The sequence below is a fragment of the Mizuhopecten yessoensis genome, unplaced genomic scaffold (genome assembly GCF_002113885.1).
Source record: "Mizuhopecten yessoensis strain PY_sf001 unplaced genomic scaffold, ASM211388v2 scaffold2423, whole genome shotgun sequence".
Lineage (NCBI taxonomy): Eukaryota > Metazoa > Mollusca > Bivalvia > Pectinida > Pectinidae > Mizuhopecten > Mizuhopecten yessoensis.
In genome coordinates, this window is record NW_018404539.1 from 640,671 (window position 1) to 662,387 (window position 21,717).

Below are 21,717 nucleotides of genomic sequence, written 5' to 3' on the forward strand. Positions count from 1 at the left end.
ATTCTGGGAAATTTTATATGGCTGAATACCAACTACATAATGTTATCTTCAGCACAATCTGACGCTTCTCGTTTACGGAAAGTGCCGACGGTTCCCGATTGCCTGCCATGGTGACTGCGAGAGGCATCCCCATTTCAGTAAAGCAAAACTATCAAAATTATTCTGTTACTGGCTCTTATTAAGATTCAGCTACCGTTTTTTGTCAGCACGTCAGACCAGAAACGTTAACGTCTCTGATCAGACACTTTGTTAAAAAAAGTTTTGTTTCAAAAAATAAACATCAGGCGGTTAAAACAGAGGCGTATAAAACCAGTACATACACTATAGTATAGTAACTCGGTAGTGAAGCGGACGTAAAACCTATCAATCAATCACTTACAGTATAGTATATATGTCTCTGGTTAAAGGATTTTAAAAGGGGATGACTGGGATAGTTTTTGGAAGATGTACATGGCTCTAGATGTAAATTGAAGAATCTCGTCGGTATCACCCGGGACAGATTTTGAGTACAATTTATTTTTTAGGTTTCTCTAATGTTAATCGTTTTTTAATATATTAAGCATAACTTGTACAATGGAAATATAGTAAATTTGATGCTAAAAAATATTTTAATATGATTAACAATACAATAAAACCTCACTCCGGAAATTAACTCGAGTTGACATTTCCTGTTGTCTGCAATATTAATATTAGTGAGGAAATATAGACAACCCGAAACTTTTGGACCCCACCGTTGTTTCCGTCTCTGCCTCTAGACTCGTTGATAGGGGCATTTTAACCCAAAATGAAACTCGTCATCCACGCCAATTTGAATGGACAAAGTCTAACGAACGGGACCTGCATTCCGGTTGTTTCAAGATTCAATTAAAACTTTGTTTACCTTGTCCTCCATGTAAGATAACAAGCAGAACTAGACTGACCGCTCCCTTAGTTGTAGTGATTGTCCCCGATGTACACGAGAGTACTATGTACGTGTGTCACGAGTAGGAGGAATGACACACTGCTGGGGTGGCTCACCCCGAGTACACTTCATCAAAGGCGTTTGTAAAAAATACAATTAAATCATCTATATATTTGTAACTGAATAACTGTGTCGCTTTACGTAAAACAGCAACGGCTAAATCATGAGACATTTGCAGTTTTGAAATAAATAAACTTTCATATTTCAATTTCTATTCGCAGACGATATTCCCAATTATGTCATTTTCTTGTGAGATACAATAATGCGTATCTTATTGTGTATTATATGTTAAACTAGTAACCGTGTAAAATAATCAGGAACCGCTTGGATACTAAAAAAATAACAGGCACATGTCAACGGCGTGGCTGTTGGTTTGTGTACTGGACACGTCGATTAATACCGATAGAAACCAGTATGTACCCTTTATGGAATACAATATAGCAGATATAAACTATTTCAAAATAAGTACAATCTGTATAGGAAGATTACATGCAATGGATTGTTTCCAATCCTTTCTGGGACTAACCACATAACTGCTAATCAGGGGCGGCATCACCATTCCAGATTTCCAATTTTGTGGATACATTTGGACTGAATCACGTCAAGTTACTTCAAGTTAAACAACAACAAAAGTCTCTGCTAATATTCCTCAGGTTCATATTTTTCTCTAGTTATCGTTGTCGAATTCGAATTATACTTCGATATTCTCTATCTCTTTTTTTATACCTCAGCGGATTGAAACATTGTTGTTATATATAATACTTCTAGAAATATATAAGCTGTAGTATATTAATTCATAAAGAAAGCTCATGTGCTGTATTAATGTACCATTACTTCCTTTACCTGTTTACCACCTAAACCATTCTATATCGTCTATACTTCCTATATCACCTATACCCTCCTACAGTTACTATAACGTCCTATACCACCTATACCCTTCATCATCTATACTTCCATCACATTTACTTCCTATTCCATCTATACCCTCCTACTTCACCTATACATCCTATACCACCTATACCTTCTACATCATTTACACCTCCTAAACCACCTATACCCTCCTACATCACCTTTACTTCTTATACAACCTATACCCTCCTACATCACCTTTACTTTCTATACCTTCCTACGTAACCTTAACTTCCTGTACCACATATACCCTCCTACACCACATATACCCTCCTACACCACCTATACCCTCCTACAGCATATATAGACATTAGAAAATTATTATTCTTGGGAAGATTGTGTAGAATGAAACCAACGTATCTTGTTTATAAAGTTTTTATTACAAGACTCTTTTTGTTTCGACTAGGTAGACCGTACCAGAACGGATTCATATTAAAAAATTATTCGTTGCATCAAAATCTAGATAATTTTGTTGAAACTGGAATCTTTCGAAAGAAAAGTGATTGGAAAACCACAGTATATAATTCTGTAATGAAATATGAGGGACACAATCTAAAGGAACGTATGAAAGTTGATAATGATTTTACAAGGTTTCGAGAAATACATAACCAACTCAAACCTAATACTTTATGGAAGCAAGTTCTTCGATTTCCTCAATACAGAGAATATATACAATATATAATGACAATAGTTGTAACAATCCGTAGCTCGACTACCATGGAATTATGTCATCAATGTGGGTTTTTATATCAAGACCAAATGACACATCTAGTGCTACAGTGTACTTATACTTCCGAGTTGAGGGATCAACTATGGTGCTGTATAATTGATATCAAGGATATACTGTTTACTGTCTATTTACACTCTCTCCCAGATCTTGAGATATTAGACATAATGATTGGAGGAAATATAACCTACAAACGTACCAATATTTATACTTGGCTGGTGTCATAATATACATGTGTCATGTGATGTGTTGATGACGTAGAGTCCTGTCTTCTGCAGTTATAAGTACCAATCATCATACTTGTCTGGTGTCATAATATACATGTATCATGTGATGTGTTGATGACGTAGAGGCCTGTCTTCTGCAGTTATAAGTACCAATCATCATACTTGTCTGCTGTCATAATATACATGTGTTATGTGAGGTGTTGATGACGTAGAGTCCTGACCTCTGCAGTTATAAGTACCAATCATCATACGTTTACTTGGCTTTATGAACTCTTCGGTATACAATCTCAGCTGTCTGTAAAGACTAGATATAAACACTACTATGTCATGTGATGTGTTGATGACGTAGATTCCTGTCTTCTGCAGTTATAAGTACCAATCATCATACGTTTACTTGGCTTTATGAACTCTTCGGTATACAATCTCAGCTGTCTGTAAAGACTAGATATAAACACTACTATGTCATGTGATGTGTTGATGACGTAGAGGCCTGTCTTCTGCAGTTATAAGTACCAATCATCATACTTGGCTGGTGTCATAATATACATGTGTTACGTGATGTGTTGATGACGTAGAATCCTGTCTTCTGTAGTTATAAGTACCAATCATCATACTTGGCTGGTGTCATAATATACATGTGTTATGTGATGGGTGGATGACGTAGAGTCCTGTCGTCTGCAGTTAATAAGTACCAATCATCATACTTGTCTGGTGTCATAATATACATGTATCATGTGATGTGTTGATGACGTAGAGTACTGTCTTCTGCAGTTATAAGTACCAATCATCATACATTTACTTGGCTTTATGAACTGTTCGGTATACACTCTCAGCTGTCTGTTAAGACTAGATATAAACACTACTATGTCATGTGATGTGTTGATGACGTAGAGTACTGTCTTCTGCAGTTATAAGTACCAATCATCATACATTTACTTGGCTTTATGAACTCTTCGGTATACACTCTCAGCTGTCTGTAAAGACTAGATATAAACACTACTATGTCATGTGATGTGTTGATGACGTAGAGGCCTGTCTTCTGCAGTTATAAGTACCAATCATCATACATTTACTTGGCTTTATGAACTCTTCGGTATACACTCTCAGCTGTTTGTAAAGACTAGATATAAACACTACTATGTCATGTGATGTGTTGATGACGTAGATTCCTGTCTTCTGCAGTTATAAGTACCAATCATCATACATTTACTTGGCTTTATGAACTGTTCGGTATACACTCTCAGCTGTCTGTTAAGACTAGATATAAACACTACTATGTCATGTGATGTGTTGATGACGTAGATTCCTGTCTTCTGCAGTTATAAGTACCAATCATCATACTTGGCTGGTGTCATAATATACATGTGTTATGTGACGTGTTGATGACGTAGAGTCCTGTCCTCTGCAGTTATAAGTACCAATCATCATACATTTACTTGGCTTTATGAACTCTTCGGTATACACTCTCAGCTGTCTGTAAAGACTAGATATAAACACTACTATGTGTACATGTAGGTTGGGCACACAGCACTCTGTAGGAATAAAACATTTAGGTAAAACCCGATGTTCTGCCTAATATTTTATAAGCAGGTTATCATTAATATTGTCATCTAGAATACGAGTGACAAGTTGTCGGATTTTCGTGGCCTCGATATATGATTAATACATATATATATACGTCCAGTTCAGCGATGTACTGGCTCGCGTTGTTTGTAAGAGAGCGCCTGTGTCCTGATTGACTCTTCAATCAGCATCTGGGGACACCCACGTGCCAGATACAGTGTACTTTGTATTGTACGCGTGCTGTAGATAGACCAGCAATCGATACCAACACAGTGTCGTTATCAAACAGTAGATAAGTTCAACAAAACAATGTATTGTTATACGAAAATGAAAGTAGAGTAACTATCCTATCAAATAGTGTGGATGTTGTCAGAAATGATGACATGATGACCACTGGCCTTTGATGGAAGTCTGTGAAGCGTGAGTTAAACTGTCCAGTGGGACGGCGCGTCCGTCGCAGCCTCTCCATTAATTAATTATATCCAGTCTTCACTCAAAGAGACTAATCCGCCTCCGCCTTGATGTATAACTCTCCCTGCTAAGTACTAAAACATGGTACTAAATCAATGAACTTGCCGTTTAAAAAAAATGCAATGCATTTCAGTTTAAAATGTTCGGTGACATATTAAAAGTGACTTCGTTCAACCAAACGTGCGGATGAGCTAATTCAACAGCTAGATGACAAAGAATATAGACCGTGACAGCTACAGTATTTTTATTTCTAGAGGAAAAAATCTTCCAGCCGACCGACATCGTTCCTCAATAAATGTCCCTATATCTCCATAGCTTCTACAGATACCAACGGATATGTCCCTATATCTCCATAGCTTCTACAGATACAAACGGACATGTCCCTATATCTCCATAGCTTCTACAGATACAAACGGACATGTCCCTATATCTCCATAGCTTCTACAGATACAAACGGACATGTCCCTATATCTCCATAGCTTCTACAGATACAAACGGACATGTCCCTATATCTCCATAGCTTCTACAGATACAAACGGACATGTCCCTATATCTCCATAGCTTCTACAGATACAAACGGACATGTCCCTATATCTCCATAGCTTCTACAGATACAAACGGACATGTCCCTATATCTCCATAGCTTCTACAGATACAAACGGACATGTCCCTATATCTCCATAGCTTCTACAGATACAAACGGACATGTCCCTATATCTCCATAGCTTCTACAGATACAAACGGACATGTCCCTATATCTCCATAGCTTCTACAGATACAAACGGACATGTCCCTATATCTCCATAGCTTCTACAGATACAAACGGACATGTCCCTATATCTCCATAGCTTCTACAGATACAAACGGACATGTCCCTATATCTCCATAGCTTCTACAGATACAAACGGACATGTCCCTATATCTCCATAGCTTCTACAGATACAAACGGACATGTCCCTATATCTCCATAGCTTCTACAGATACAAACGGACATGTCCCTATATCTCCATAGCTTCTACAGATACAAACGGACATGTCCCTATATCTCCATAGCTTCTACAGATACAAACGGACATGTCCCTATATCTCCATAGCTTCTACAGATACAAACGGACATGTCCCTATATCTCCATAGCTTCTACAGATACAAACGGACATGTCCCTATATCTCCATAGCTTCTACAGATACAAACGGACATGTCCCTATATCTCCATAGCTTCTACAGATACAAACGGACATGTCCCTATATCTCCATAGCTTCTACAGATACAAACGGACATGTCCCTATATCTCCATAGCTTCTACAGATACAAACGGACATGTCCCTATATCTCCATAGCTTCTACAGATACAAACGGACATGTCCCTATATCTCCATAGCTTCTACAGATACAAACGGACATGTCCCTATATCTCCATAGCTTCTACAGATACAAACGGACATGTCCCTATATCTCCATAGCTTCTACAGATACAAACGGACATGTCCCTATATCTCCATAGCTTCTACAGATACAAACGGACATGTCCCTATATCTCCATAGCTTCTACAGATACAAACGGACATGTCCCTATATCTCCATAGCTTCTACAGATACAAACGGACATGTCCCTATATCTCCATAGCTTCTACAGATACAAACGGACATGTCCCTATATCTCCATAGCTTCTACAGATACAAACGGACATGTCCCTATATCTCCATAGCTTCTACAGATACAAACGGACATGTCCCTATATCTCCATAGCTTCTACAGATACAAACGGACATGTCCCTATATCTCCATAGCTTCTACAGATACAAACGGACATGTCCCTATATCTCCATAGCTTCTACAGATACAAACGGACATGTCCCTATATCTCCATAGCTTCTACAGATACAAACGGACATGTCCCTATATCTCCATAGCTTCTACAGATACAAACGGACATGTCCCTATATCTCCATAGCTTCTACAGATACAAACGGACATGTCCCTATATCTCCATAGCTTCTACAGATACAAACGGACATGTCCCTATATCTCCATAGCTTCTACAGATACAAACGGACATGTCCCTATATCTCCATAGCTTCTACAGATACAAACGGACATGTCCCTATATCTCCATAGCTTCTACAGATACAAACGGACATGTCCCTATATCTCCATAGCTTCTACAGATACAAACGGACATGTCCCTATATCTCCATAGCTTCTACAGATACAAACGGACATGTCCCTATATCTCCATAGCTTCTACAGATACAAACGGACATGTCCCTATATCTCCATAGCTTCTACAGATACAAACGGACATGTCCCTATATCTCCATAGCTTCTACAGATACAAACGGACATGTCCCTATATCTCCATAGCTTCTACAGATACAAACGGACATGTCCCTATATCTCCATAGCTTCTACAGATACAAACGGACATGTCCCTATATCTCCATAGCTTCTACAGATACAAACGGACATGTCCCTATATCTCCATAGCTTCTACAGATACAAACGGACATGTCCCTATATCTCCATAGCTTCTACAGATACAAACGGATATGTCCCTATATCTCCATAGCTTCTACAGATACAAACGGACATATCCCTTTATCTCCATAGCTTCTACAGATACCAACGGACATGTCCCTATATCTCCAAAGCTTCTACAGATACAAACGGACATGTCCCTATATCTCCATAGCTTCTACAGATACAAACGGACATGTCCCTATATCTCGCGCAGTAGGCATACCAAGTTATCTAGATTTCTATAGCCTATATTACTTCAATGTCTAAAGGCAATGCACGTTATTTCTCCGGACTTTGTTACCCCATATATAGATACATGTATATCTTTCGAGTTAGCATCTGTTCGATTTGGTCTGCCATTTGCCATTATAGATGTGTGGAGTATCACCTCGGACGAGAAAAAGACAGAAGCCAAAAAACCCGACCAAATGTGATTGTAAGTAGCCATACATTTTCAGCCCTATCGAACCTGGCCAGAGGGCCCAATCAAGGCCACCCATTCAATATTTATGTCAGATTCAATACTGTTAAACGTGATGTTTGAGTAGTTAGAGGAGGGTTTAATTTACTTCGTTCAAGCGCTATTATACTTTATATTTTTTAAGGGTAATCATTTAGTTTAAGTGCCATTATACTACATGTTTATATTTGTAAAGTGAAACAGGGAAGAAAAATCCTAATATCTAAAATACTGACAACTTACACAATGGCATAAATCAAGAGAGAAAATCAGTAATACAGTTTGTAAACATCCAACGGAACTTAATCGACAGAGGAATCGCGTTATTAGCAGTGCCATGCAAAGTCTACGCTGATATTCATAATACTAGACTCACTAATTGAACTCGGTGACTCAAGGAGTCAAACTGTTGGAAATCTAAATAAATCTAAATAAATCTAATCTATTGTTTAGGGAAGGTACATAAAAATCCCTATTTTATTTATTGTTTACGTGATTGTTGATAATCAGTGTCGCTAGTTATGCAATTATCTACTTCTGACGCTGTGAAAAAGATAGGTAAACAAAATATTAAATATGATGTAAAATTTGGACATAATTGGGTTTCAAAATATTTGTTTCGTCACCTTTTTCTAGCCCACTATCACCCTATGAGACATCTACTTGTAAGGAAATTCTTAAAAATCGAAAACAAGGGTGTAGACTCATTAGCAAATTTGTTGGTTTGCATCAAATACAATTCTGTATAATTGTTGCTGACGGCGTTGATTTCTTTCTGGACGAGTTGTACTTCTAATCTGTATAGTTTTGTTCAGTTTTGCGGAGGTAGTAAGCATGTACCTTTATATATATAGGTAATGTTGGGTTTTACTTCAGTTCCCTTTTCCGTTCTTCACGTTCATGTGTGTCGTGTTGGTTTTTTTTTCTTGGTTTTCCCGAAAGCTCTCGTGTGTGGAAGGCCTGCTGGAGCGGGTGCCTGCATGTTTCGCCTTCGTATCGTATCTGCCTTTCCCGTTTTCCTTGGCTACCATGGTTTGGAGTAAAGTTTCTGGTAGTATTTCGAGTCTGCTCCCTAGTCGCTGAATGTCGACCTTCAGCATGATATCCTATCCCTATGGTTAATGTCGAAGGATTCAGTGCCATCATTTCCGCTAGTATTCCAACTAGATTAAGTCATTGGTGGTTTACTGGTCTGTTTTCTGATTACAGGTATATATGGATTTCCTGTACCTTTGGAATGCTCAGGATCTGGGGCACTGTAGCCACCTTGTTTTGACTGTTTGCTTAAGTAATGTTTATCCAAATGTATGTGCCAAAAGTAATTCTCTTGAAAATTTTCATTCTGGAATCACACTACCTATCTCTTATACGTTTAACAATGTTTCTGTTTTAACAATGTTATAGATGTGCATGCTTGTTATTATGAGAAGTTCTTTTTACACAACCAATAACATTTTCTATGTGACGTTTTGATGACTAGTACGATATGTACACTATCACCTTCATCAGACAAATGACCAGTGAAGCGTATGCACACAAGGGTGTAAAATGTGTACGGGTTGTCAACACAATCGATGTCGATTCGATGCTGTAAGCGTATATACAATAGTTGTTATATATGTACCGAAATGACTCGATTTAGCTACGCTTTGTTTAATACACTTTACTTGATAATAGATGTGCGAGAATCTTTGAGCCCCCTCGTCACGATTTATAACTGGCCCATTTGCTCATTTGTCGTACTAGTCGTTGAAACGTAAAATAGCAAATTGTACTGGTTGTGTAAAAATAACTTCTCATAATCCATACTTACCAACATGAAGAAAATGTTTAGAAAAAAGCATGCTTGTTATGTTTTATATAATGCTACCTCCGTTTTTATTTGTTATATAGTCGGTTGTAAAAGACTTTCATAGGATTGTGTTGTCTTGTTTAACCATGTACCGACTTCTAAATAAAATTTACTTGACTTCACATAGCGTGTATGGTGTTTGGTCATCACGGGGATGTGGTCGGAGGAATTCCTAGGAGACCTTTCTCTTAAGATATATCTTAAACATGCAGAGAGCTGATTGTAAAGACATCGTCCATTGGTAGAGACTAGGACTTACCATAACGTTAACAGGTATGTATACATATACAGTTATTCTATGTTGGGAGGATCAAATAGTGAATTACTTACCGTGGCGTATATAGCGTTGGATTCGTTGTATGGAATATATTTTTGGAATTAAAACAAATACACTATAATGATTTTTTTGTAAATTTTATTGATCACATCACAGCCAGGAAGGTAGAGTTATATAAACAAAAACGATTTTTATTGTATTACATAAAATAGGCAAAACTTACTTGACATTTAACAAAGTTTCTACCTGTATTAACGAACGATTCACGGATCATTATTATACAAGACTAAACAAAGCATTCAAAATAGTGACAAGTCCCTGATCTACACAACAATGGAACATCTACACTCGACACGTACCTGATTACTTACTGGCTAGAACAATATATGGGCGCCTTAACAACAAATACACTATGTACTAACAGATCAACATCATCCATAATATCAACAATCAATTCACCAATAAAACCAGGGCTACAATGTTTGTATCTTGACAATATAAAGGTTGTATTGCTGTAGATAACTGTGAATACAGATGTCAGTCAGGGACACCCACAATGGATTTCTCATCTTATTTCTTCTTGATCTGTGGCTATGTTTATTTATTAAAATACATCAGGTCACAATGTGAAGACAGATCACTTAAACACTAAATATCACTAAAAATTGAAAAATAATTAGATAATTATTCAATGAAACTGAAACAAAACAAAGCAGTACAACTTAGTTTATAATAATCCATCTGGGGTGGTTTATCATAACTACAAACCACGACAGTTTCTTCACCTCAATACTGTGTACATGTTATAGGACTTTGCCTTATTGAGACACTGTATCCCGGGAAAGGTTTACTGTAGATTCATTTTCGCCCTTCTTGCCCTTTGTGATGAGGGCAAATTTATCATTACAGCAAAATGAGTAAATGAAATTATATACATAAGTAAAAAAATAAGTAATGCTCTGTAAGTCCAAATCCTCACATCCGAAATCCAGAATTATTAATAAAAAGAAGGAAACCATGCTCCTCTCACTTTAAAGATCGTATGCTTTACTTATCAACATTAACACATCATATCCCGACTTTTCATCTCGGCACCAAAGTTCATATTTCTTTTAACATTCCACTGAAGTATCTTTAACCCCTTTCACCACTGTAGACCATAATGGACTCATCCAGACCAATGCATCGGAGAGTCTACTAAAGCTGCATAGGGGTGAAAGGGTAAAACAAATCTATTAGGACATTTTGTAACGAAAATATCATTACATTTCTGTGTGAAGCAAAGCAGGTGTGTGATGTGTGTATGTCATGCCAGCTTATAGACACCAATTCAGATAAAGTCTAATCCAACAGAGGGAGGCTAAGGTCTGAGATCACCAACGTAAAATGTAACACAAAAAGTAATAATCATCATTGATATGTTTTGGATTTCTGATATAAAAAAAACCCAAGCAAATTTGTGGAATTTATATCCCCCGCTTGCAGGACACATTGTAGGTTAACATTATTGAGGTTAGGTTTAAACATTTGAGTATCGTGCTGTGGAGACATAATGTATAGCTTGAAACCCTCTACCTCATTGATTGTCCGTAAATATGCACAAATCACATCGGTTGGCAAACTTAGCATGAGTTCCGGATGTGCATAAGGAATTTGGTTGTCCCCCAAACTGCCCCCATAGTCGCAAAGATGCATCAGAAAAGAATCGCATTGCCATAGTACACCTACAATGTACATACTAAATTTGAGTGAAATTGAGCAATTTCTCAATTGCAACCAATCAGAATCCTCTGTGTAGTTTCTATCGCAACGGAACTTATGCGATTGAATTTGCAGTCCCTTAATACCCCTATATACTAATTTTCATCGAAATCACACTATCTTAATTGCGACCAATCAGATGCCGCCGTGTTGTTGCTATGGTAACGAAACTTATGCGGTTAATACCAATTTTTATAAAAATCGAAAAATATCTAAATTTCGACCAATAAGAAGCCTCCTTGTGGTTGCTATGGCAACGAATTTTGTTACATTAACGTATTATTGACAATATGCCCCCTGTTTTGTTATAGGAACGTATTATTGACAGTAAACTCCCTGTTTTGTAACATTAACGTATTATTGACAGTTTATCCCCTGTTTTGTTACATTAACGTATTATTGACAGTAAACCCCCTGTTTTGTTACATTAACGTATTGTTGACAGTAAACCCCGTTTTGTTACATTAACGTATTGTTGACAGTAAACCCCCTGTTTTGTTACATTAACGTATTATTGACAGTTAACCCCCTGTTTTGTTACATTAACGTATTATTGACAGTTTACCCCGTTTTGTTACATTAACGTATTATTGACAGTTTACCCCCTGTTTTGTTACATTTAAGTATTACTGACAGTTTACCCCCTGTTTTGTTACATTTAAGTATTATTGACAGTTTACCCCCTGTTTTGTTACATTAACGTATAATTGATAGTTTACCCCCTGTTTTGTTACATTAACGTATTGTTGACAGTTTACCCCCTGTTTTGTTACATTAACGTATTATTGACACTTAACCCCCTGTTTTGTTACATTAACGTATTATTGACAGTTTTCCCCGTTTTGTTACATTAACGTATTATTGACAGTTTACCCCCTGTTTTGTTACATTAACGTATTATTGACAGTAAAACCCCCTGTTTTGTTACATTAACGTATAATTGACAGTTTACCCCCTGTTTTGTTACATTAACGTATTATTGACATATTATTTTAATATTTTGGTTTCTGATATAATCTCAGAAACTGAAGTTTGGACCGACAAAGAGGGACAGACATGGTGATTACTATAGGGCGTCAGCATCTCTGATACAAGTTCCTAAATATATGCGGTGATTTAGGAAGAGGACACGTACAATTTACCTCAAGACAAACAAAGTCACAGCCTTAAAGGGATACTGTCATCACTTCGTAATTGTATCATTTCACAATTGATATGATCTCTATTTCTCATCTTTAAAAAAGTACATAAAAATCAAAGTAATTGGCATGCAGTATTTACATTCCAGTAATAAAAAAGATAATTAAGACCAGCAGAAAACCGAAATAGTTTTGGCTCAAACAAACTTGCTTCATGAAACCTTTATCCGTTACCCGTTTTTCATTCCATCTTTGGCAAGAACAGTGTTTTCTTATTTTGACAACACTTTGTTGCGCTTACAGTCTTAAGCATCTACTTTTTTTTACAAACCACAAACCTAGTATATTAATGCCAGGAAAACTATGTTACCTATATATCCTGTTTAAAGTCTATGTCTTGTCAAAGATTTTAACCATTACATTTCTGTACACCCGAGGAAGTTTAACCAGGAGATCCTGGTGTTTAAATCTTAATGACTGGTAATGAAAGGAGTCTGCAAAGTAATCATAACTGTCTCCCCTTCTCTCTCTCTCTACATTTTGATAAATTTGAAGTATAGTGACTCACTGGAGGCTCAGTGTTTCCATTCAAATATTTCTGTTTTTCTAGTCTTATTTGTTATTAATGCAGAACATTGCAAATAAAAAAAGAAAATGTGTGAAAAACATTTAACCCTTTCACCACTGTAGACCATAATGGACTCATCCATATCAATGCATTGAAGGGTCTACTAAAGTTACATAGGGGTGAAAGGGTTAAACAAAGTCGTTCGCTGGCACAGCGGAATCACCACTTCTTCTACTTACATGGGAATGGGACCAAATGGAATGTTACATTGAAAACTTTACTAAGAAATTAAGTCAAATTATCGTAAAGCAAACCTTCAATCTGAAGTACATTTTGCATTGACTATTCCATAATTAATAACAGTTTACACAAGGGTAAGCCTCAGTAATCCATGTCAACCTGTTCATCATGCAGTGTGCCAACATCCACAATTAAATAAAAAACATGTTTGTTTAAATAAAGGTTAATTGGTGGTACCATCTAGACTTGTGAGACTTCTAAAACTGGGAGTAATAGTTATGAAATAGGAAAATTTATGAGAACAACAAAATGTAAATAAAAGTACTATGACAGATGAAAAATGGTAGTGAGTAAGATCAGAAGAGTAAGAAGAAGGCAATTAAAAAGAGATTGTAATTGTTAACAAAGGAGATGACCAGGACACACATGGTGGTAGGAACTCAAAGGGAATGGAGTGTGTGGGAATGTCTGTGTGAAGGGTTGAAGGACAATGGTGTGTGGATGTAAGGTCCATTTAGTATAATGCATTGATAAGTTAATCGTGGTCCTTAGACAGGGAAATGGTCATCAAAAGACTTCTAAAAGAGAAATGTAGCCCCGCCTCCTAGGGATGGAATTAGCCAATAGAATTAGAAGATTTAGTTAAGTAGAAGTAGTGTTAGATTGTCTTTATAATAGGTAGAGATCTAAGGTTGACAGAGTAGAAGGAGAGAGTCCAAGGACAGAGTCAGAGATAGACAGATATAGAATTACAGAGAGATCTTGGGAAGTGAGACTGAAGAGAACTAAAGGAGAAGGAATGGAGATGGAAACAGAAGGGAATGGATTGAACAATTAAGTTCCATGTATAAGATATGAAGTTGGACTAGAATAAAGGAAGTGGAACTGACATAATGTGTCATCATTTGTAACCCCAAGTTACCTAGGGTCCCAAATAATTACAAGTCAGACCCTAGTGGTAACACAAAGCAACCGGTGATAGTACTATAAACATTCCTTTGTCCCAAACCTCTGGACAAATGTTGTTAACCCTTTCACCCCTAGGTAACCTGATCAGACTCTACCATACATTCATCTGGATGAGTCCATTATGGTCTATAGTGGTGAAAGGGTTAAACAAAGATCTATAATTCTGTATGTTGTGTTGTGATGAGACCTTATTTCAATATGTGCCATGGCAATGACCCGAATAACTCATCTACAGATGTACAACATTTTGCAATTTTTGGAGATTAAGTACAAAATATATTTACCAGACAAAGTGACTAATGGTGAACAAAGGGCTATACCATTGCATACAGTTTAGCACAGCACCCAATTTTAATAAACAACACTCTGCCTCCCAAAACGTATTCACAAACAATAATTTGTAAAATGTAATTGTAGGCTGAGCATATGAGATACAACCTGGAAAAAACCAATGCATGATGAAAAAAGGGCCACAGGTCTCAAAACAATATGTGACACTCTTCCATCGGGTAAAAACACAAAAAAAACCTGGCTATGATAGACAAGAGGTGGATAGACTGACTGATGGACTATAGCTAACGGACAGTGTGCCAACCTATACACCAGTCGGGTAGCACTGCCAGGGGGACTAATTCAATACTGCCAGGGGGACTAATTCAATACTGCCAGGGGGACTAATTCAATACTGCCAGGGGGACTAATTCAATACAAATATTTGGCATCATTCTTATTTCTTTGCAAAATGCAAGAATTCAGAGAAAAATATTTAGTTTAGTAAATCAATTAACATGTCATTTTGTTTTGTTTTTAATATATTGTTCACAAAATCAGTGCAAAATAAACAACAACCGTTTTTGGTTATTCATGTATTACAAGAATACAGCATTAACAAAGGTGTGAAAAGCACTCAACCTGCTCAGGTGAACCGTTCTACTAGGAACTAACCTGGATATTTGGAACTTAAAACTAGTCAAGAAATTTGATATGTGTCTCTTTTACACTATCAACCTTCAAAACTGTTCCCAATCTTAACTGTAAGTAAATCCTCACTATGAAATTCCGAGTCTAAAACCACAGTATAAAATTTCCAGTTTTAATCCCCAATATTCAATTCCAAGTCAAAATCTTCAACTTAGGCTTCATATAATATTTTCACTCAAAGTTTCAAATTCATTTTCTTTTTAAACATATACCAAAACATGGGTCTGACTGTGTACAGCATCTGGTGGCTCTTTTGTTTAATACCAAGTCATGAATAATATTTAGTTTCATTTCAGTAAGTTCGAAAATATCACCAATTGTAATTTAACTTCATAAGCCATTAATCTAGACAAAAGGCCCACGGGCCTTGACGGTCACCTGAGTCCTACAGTATTTATTTTTGTTGTTGAAATATGTACCAATTTGAGTAAAAAATAGTTAAGTATAATGTTAACTTAAGTTTGTCAGGACCATTAGTTGATCATTCCTAGACCGAGTTTCAGTTAAATCAGCCTATTAGAACTTGTTTTTAAGTTTGAAATTGTTTTTTCAAAATGGCGGCCGTGTCGGCCATAATGGATTTCTGATTGACCCGAAAAATAACAACACTTTGTCAGGACCATGAATAGATCATTTCTATTAAGTTTCAGTTCAATCGGCACAGCAGAACATGACTTTAAGTTTGAAATTGTTTTTTCAAAATGTCGGCCATGTCGGCCATATTGGATTTCTGATCGACCCGAAAAATAACAACACTTGGTCAGGGAGATGTCAGTAACCTTCCCATGAAATATTGATGAAATCACTTTGCCAATATTTCAGCTTAAGTTGAAAATGTAAAATGTTAACGGACGACGCACGACGGACAAAGACGGATAGCAATAGGTCACTTGAGCTAAATCTCAGGTGACCTAAAAAGCAAGATAGAGAGGATAAGCCTAGGGGATCACAGGAGACTTCTGGCTAGGGGATCACAGGAGACTTCTGGCTAGGGGATCACAGGAGACTTCGGGCTAGGAGATCACAGGAGACTTCTGGCTAGGAGATCAAAGTAGACTTCTGGCTAGGGGATCACAGGAGTCTTCTGGCTAGGAGATCACAGTAGACTTCTGGCTAGGAGATCTCAGTAGACTTCTGGGTAGGGGATCACAGGAGACTTCTGGCTAGGAGATAACAGTAGACTTCTGGCTAGGGTATCACAGTACACTTCTGGCTAGGAGATCACAGTAGACTTCTGGCTCGGGGATCACAGGAGACTTCTGGCTAGGAGATCCCAGTAGGCTTCTGGCTAGGGGATCACAGGAGACTTCGGGCTAGGAGATCACAGGAGACTTCTGGCTAGGAGATCCCAGTAGGCTTCTGGCTAGGGGATCACAGGAGACTTCTGGCTAGGACATCACAGGAGACTTCTGGCTAGGAGATCACAGGAGACTTCTGGCTAGGAGATCCCAGTAGGCTTCTGGCTAGGGGATCACAGGAGACTTCTGGCTAGGAGATAACAGTAGACTTCTGGCTAGGGTATCACAGTACACTTCTGGCTAGGAGATCACAGTAGACTTCTGGCTCGGGGATCACAGGAGACTTCTGGCTAGGAGATCAAAGTAGACTTCTGGCTAGGGGATCACAGGAGAGTTCTGGCTAGGAGATCACAGTAGACTTCTGGCTAGGGGATCACAGTAGACTTCTGGCTAGGGGATCACAGTAGACTTCTGGCTAGGAGATCACCGTAGACTTCTGGCTAGGGGATCACAGGAGTCTTCTGGCTAGGAGATCACAGTAGACTTCTGGCTAGGAGATCACAATAGACTTCTGGCTAGGGGATCACAGTAGACTTCTGGCTAGGGGATCACAGGAGACTTCGGGCTAGGAGATCACAGGAGACTTCTGGCTAGGGGATCACAGGAGACTTCTGGCTAGGAGATAACAGTAGACTTCTGGCTAGGGTATCACAGTACACTTCTGGCTAGGAGATCACAGTAGACTTCTGGCTAGGAGATCTCAGTAGACTTCTGGGTAGGGGATCACAGGAGACTTCTGGCTAGGAGATAACAGTAGACTTCTGGCTAGGGTATCACAGTACACTTCTGGCTAGGAGATCACAGTAGACTTCTGCCTAGGAGATCACAGTAGACTTCTGGCTAGGGGATCACAGGAGTCTTCTGGCTAGGGGATCACAGGAGACTTCTGGCTAGGGGATCACAGGAGACTTCGGGCTAGGAGATCACAGGAGACTTCTGGCTAGGGGATCACAGGAGACTTCGGGCTAGGAGATCACAGGAGACTTCTGGCTAGGAGATCACAGTAGACTTCTGGCTAGGAGATCACATTAGACTTCTGGCTAGGAGATCATCTGGCTAGGAGATCACAATAGACTTCTGGCTAGGGGATCACAGTAGACTTCAACTCTGTATCTGACTGGGATTTTACATACATGCAGATCTCATTGTCCATGTGAACATCTTCACTAAATTTAGACATCAATCAAAATTAAATAGCAACCATATCTTAAAATACAACAACGACATGTAGATACAACAGCTATCTGATACAACAGGTGGGATGTAAACCACAAACATTACCTATATACGACACTATCTTTTTACTTTAACCCATGCTAGCAAATCCTGGAAACTACTTAAAATATAACCATGAATGAATAAGTCAAACATCAGGTTTATGTCAAACATCAGTTGTATATAAAACATCAGTTTTATATTATAATAAACATCACTTTTATATCAAACATCACTTTTATATGAAACATCAGTTTTATATTATAATAAACATCAGTTTTATATCAAACATCAGTTTTATATTTAGCAATCAGTTCCTTGTGGTCTGCACACATTTTGTTTTCCAACACTGATGTGTTATAAACAGATACGTAACAAACACGCAATCTGTCTTAGACACACAAAATGTTTTGTTACAAAACAAAAACAACACTTTTTAACTTAAAAAAGAGGCGCAATGGGCCTGCATCGCTCACCTGGTATTAATCTCACACTTGTAATCTTAAAAGTGGACTAAAATCAGCTACAGGCAAAATATCAGTGTTTGATGAAGAAGAACCTATTAAAAGAATTAAACATATGACGCCTGTGACCTTGAATGTCGAACAAGGACATTAGGTTGAACAGAATTTATAGTCTTCCAACCCAGCATGCTTCTGGCAAAATATCATTACCCTGGACCTTTTAGTTATACAGAACAAATCATTTAAAGATTTAAACATATATTGACCACTGTGACCTTGAATATGGGCGAAGGTCATTCACTTGGTAGTCCTTCATCCCAGCATGTTAATGGCCAAATATCATAACCCTTGGCATTTTGTTTATTAAGAAAAAGTCGTTTAAAGGTTTTTAACATATTTGACCCTGTGACCTTGAAAAAAGAAGAAGGTCATTTATTTGAATAAACTTGGTAGCCCTTCATCCCAGCATGCTAAAGGCCCAATATCAGTACCCTGGGCCTTTTGGTTATTGAGAAGAAGTTGTTTGAAGTTCTAACACATTTTACCCCTGTGACCTTAAAAGTTGGTCAAGGTCATTCATTTGAACAAACTTGGTAGCCCTTCATCCCAGCATGCTACACTCCCAATATCAGTACCCTTGGCATTTTGGTTATTGAGAAGTCGTTTGAAGATTTTAACATATTTGATCCCTGTGACCTTGAAAGTTGGTCAAGGTCATTCATTTGAACACACTGTGTAGCCCTTTTTTCCCCAGCATGCTACAGGCCAAATATCAGTACTCTTGGCCTTTTGGTTATTGAGGAGAAATCATTTGAATATTTTAAGACATTTGACCCCTGCGACCTTGAAAGTGGGTCAAGGTAATTCATTTGAACAAACTTGGTAGCCCTTCATCGCAGCATTCTACAGGCCCAATATCAGTACCCTGGGCTTTTTGGTTATTGAGAAGAAGTTGTTTAAAGCAAAATATTGACGACGGACCCGCGCCATGGCATAAGCTCACCTGCCCGAACCCTTCGGGCAGGTGAGCTAAAAAAAGGGATGAATTTGTGGCAATGAAGAATACTTGTGATTAGGATTTCTGTCTGATTATACATGGTTACCGTGGTGACCTCAAACCACGGCACAACTTATACTTATATTTACATTTGTTATACACTAGTATACAAGGTTATAGGTAACAATTTGTTTTATCAATAAAAAACAAATTTATTTGAAAAATATCTTTTTCTATATTTGATTAATGTATACCAGATTTTGTTTCCATCATTTATATGATATCCTTACGACTGCCATTGATAATAAGACACAGTAAATGTTGTTTCCAGGTGACTTCTTAGTCATGATAGAGGCTACTTCTATTTTCACATCGCAGTTCTGGTCCTGCCCCAGTGTGGCACGCCCTAACCCTAAAGGAAACTTCACCATCATACAATATAGCTAGGCCACAAATAAGTTTATTTATTATAAAGTTAAGCTTACTATTGAGATTTGAAATACTGATTGAAATCAGATATTTTCTTTCATTATTATAAATTGATAATAACAAAGTAAATGTGTGTCAATAGTTCATAATGCAGTCAGCCCTAACAATGTGAGAACTGCCATAATCATAGTCTGTTAATCACTGTAGAACATCATGATACCTGGATTACACACACTTTAATGGAGAACTCTGTCAAATCTGCTATCATTTGCTGTAGTTATCGTATGCTTTTTCCGTAGCAGCCAATAAAAGAAGTCTGGCTATATATTGTAACAAATAATTATAGTACCATGAAAACTATCACTCCTTCCATAACAACTGGAATGCTGGACCACAGCCAATGGGAGAGGTCTTTACCATACTGGACCACAGCCAATGGGAGAGGTCGAGGTCTTTACCATACTGGCCCACAGCCAATGGGTGAGGTCCTTACCATACTGGACCACAGCCAATGGGAGAGGTCTTTACCATACTGGACCACAGCCAACGGGAGAGGTCCTTACCATACTGGACCACAGCCAATGGGAGAGGTCCTCATAATACTGGACCACAGCCAATGGGAGAGGTCGAGGGAGAGGTCTTTACCATACTGGACCACAGCCAATGGGAGAGGTCTTTACCATACTGGACCACAGCCAATGGGTGAGGTCCTTACCATACTGGACCACAGCCAATGGGAGAGGTCCTTACCATACTGGACCACAGCCAATGGGAGAGGTCGAGGTCTTTACCATACCTCACACTTCTCTTTTGGATTCATCCTGGATCCTAATGGACACTTGAACTCCTCAGCAAACTCCTTGGAATTGGACAGAGTGCCAATTACTCTACAACATGACAGAAGATTGTTAAAGTTGACAATGATCGTTCTTTTAAGAGATCAAAACACAAAATGTTTTTGGTGTATTTTCACCAAATCAATGACAGTTACAGGAAGGGTCATTTGACAACAGAGGTCAGAACCCTATCACGAGGGATGATCTAATCCCTCCTTTCAGTTAACAGATTGTCATTGACTTTTGGACTTGATCTCCTTTGCAATTCAACTTCAACTTTTTGCTTTTAAATACTTTTACTGAACTTGGTTTTTTATCTTCAAGAAAACATCTTTTCAGATGAAAAAGGCAGAAACCAACATTTTCCGTTACCATTTGTAATGTTAACGTATTGCTATATGTTAACATTTACACGTATGTTAATTATGTATTAAGAATCCCTGTCCAACTGCACAATAGTTTTTTTCCATAACTATGCAGTAATCCCCCCCTTAATTTCGTTTTGGATTCTTTGGGCCAAGACACTTCTGTTGACAAGGAAGCTCAACTCGCTTAGAGCAACAAGGTAACAAACTCAAGTCTAGAGTTAGAATTCTGGTCTAGCCTGCTGTAACATACAACACACTGTTGTTGGTCTAGCCTGCTGTTACATACAACACACTGTTGTTGATTATATTTTGTTTATTTCATATCCATCATGCTTCAGTAAAATTCTAAAAGGTGTGGTTTTATGAAAGAGATTCATCAACACTAGGGACATGCCAGTAAAACCAGCTTCACAGTACAGTACTCACAGTACTTCTAGTGCACAGTAGTACGGGGATCTGTTACACCTCATAACACACAGTAGTA

The 21,717-nt window shown here is 37.9% G+C and overlaps 1 protein-coding gene across 1 annotated transcript in view; it reads right to left on the reverse strand.

The window, feature by feature from the left end:
• Window positions 1–19,569: 19,569 nt before the first annotated feature.
• The window catches only part of LOC110445941 (endothelin-converting enzyme homolog), a 76,834-nt gene continuing 74,686 nt past the window's right edge, over window positions 19,570–21,717 (reverse strand). The window contains exon 21 of the mRNA XM_021490833.1: window positions 19,570–20,916. Coding sequence (XP_021346508.1) covers window positions 20,817–20,916 — 100 coding nt within the window. The 3' untranslated portion in view covers window positions 19,570–20,816. The remainder of the gene's footprint in view (window positions 20,917–21,717) is intronic.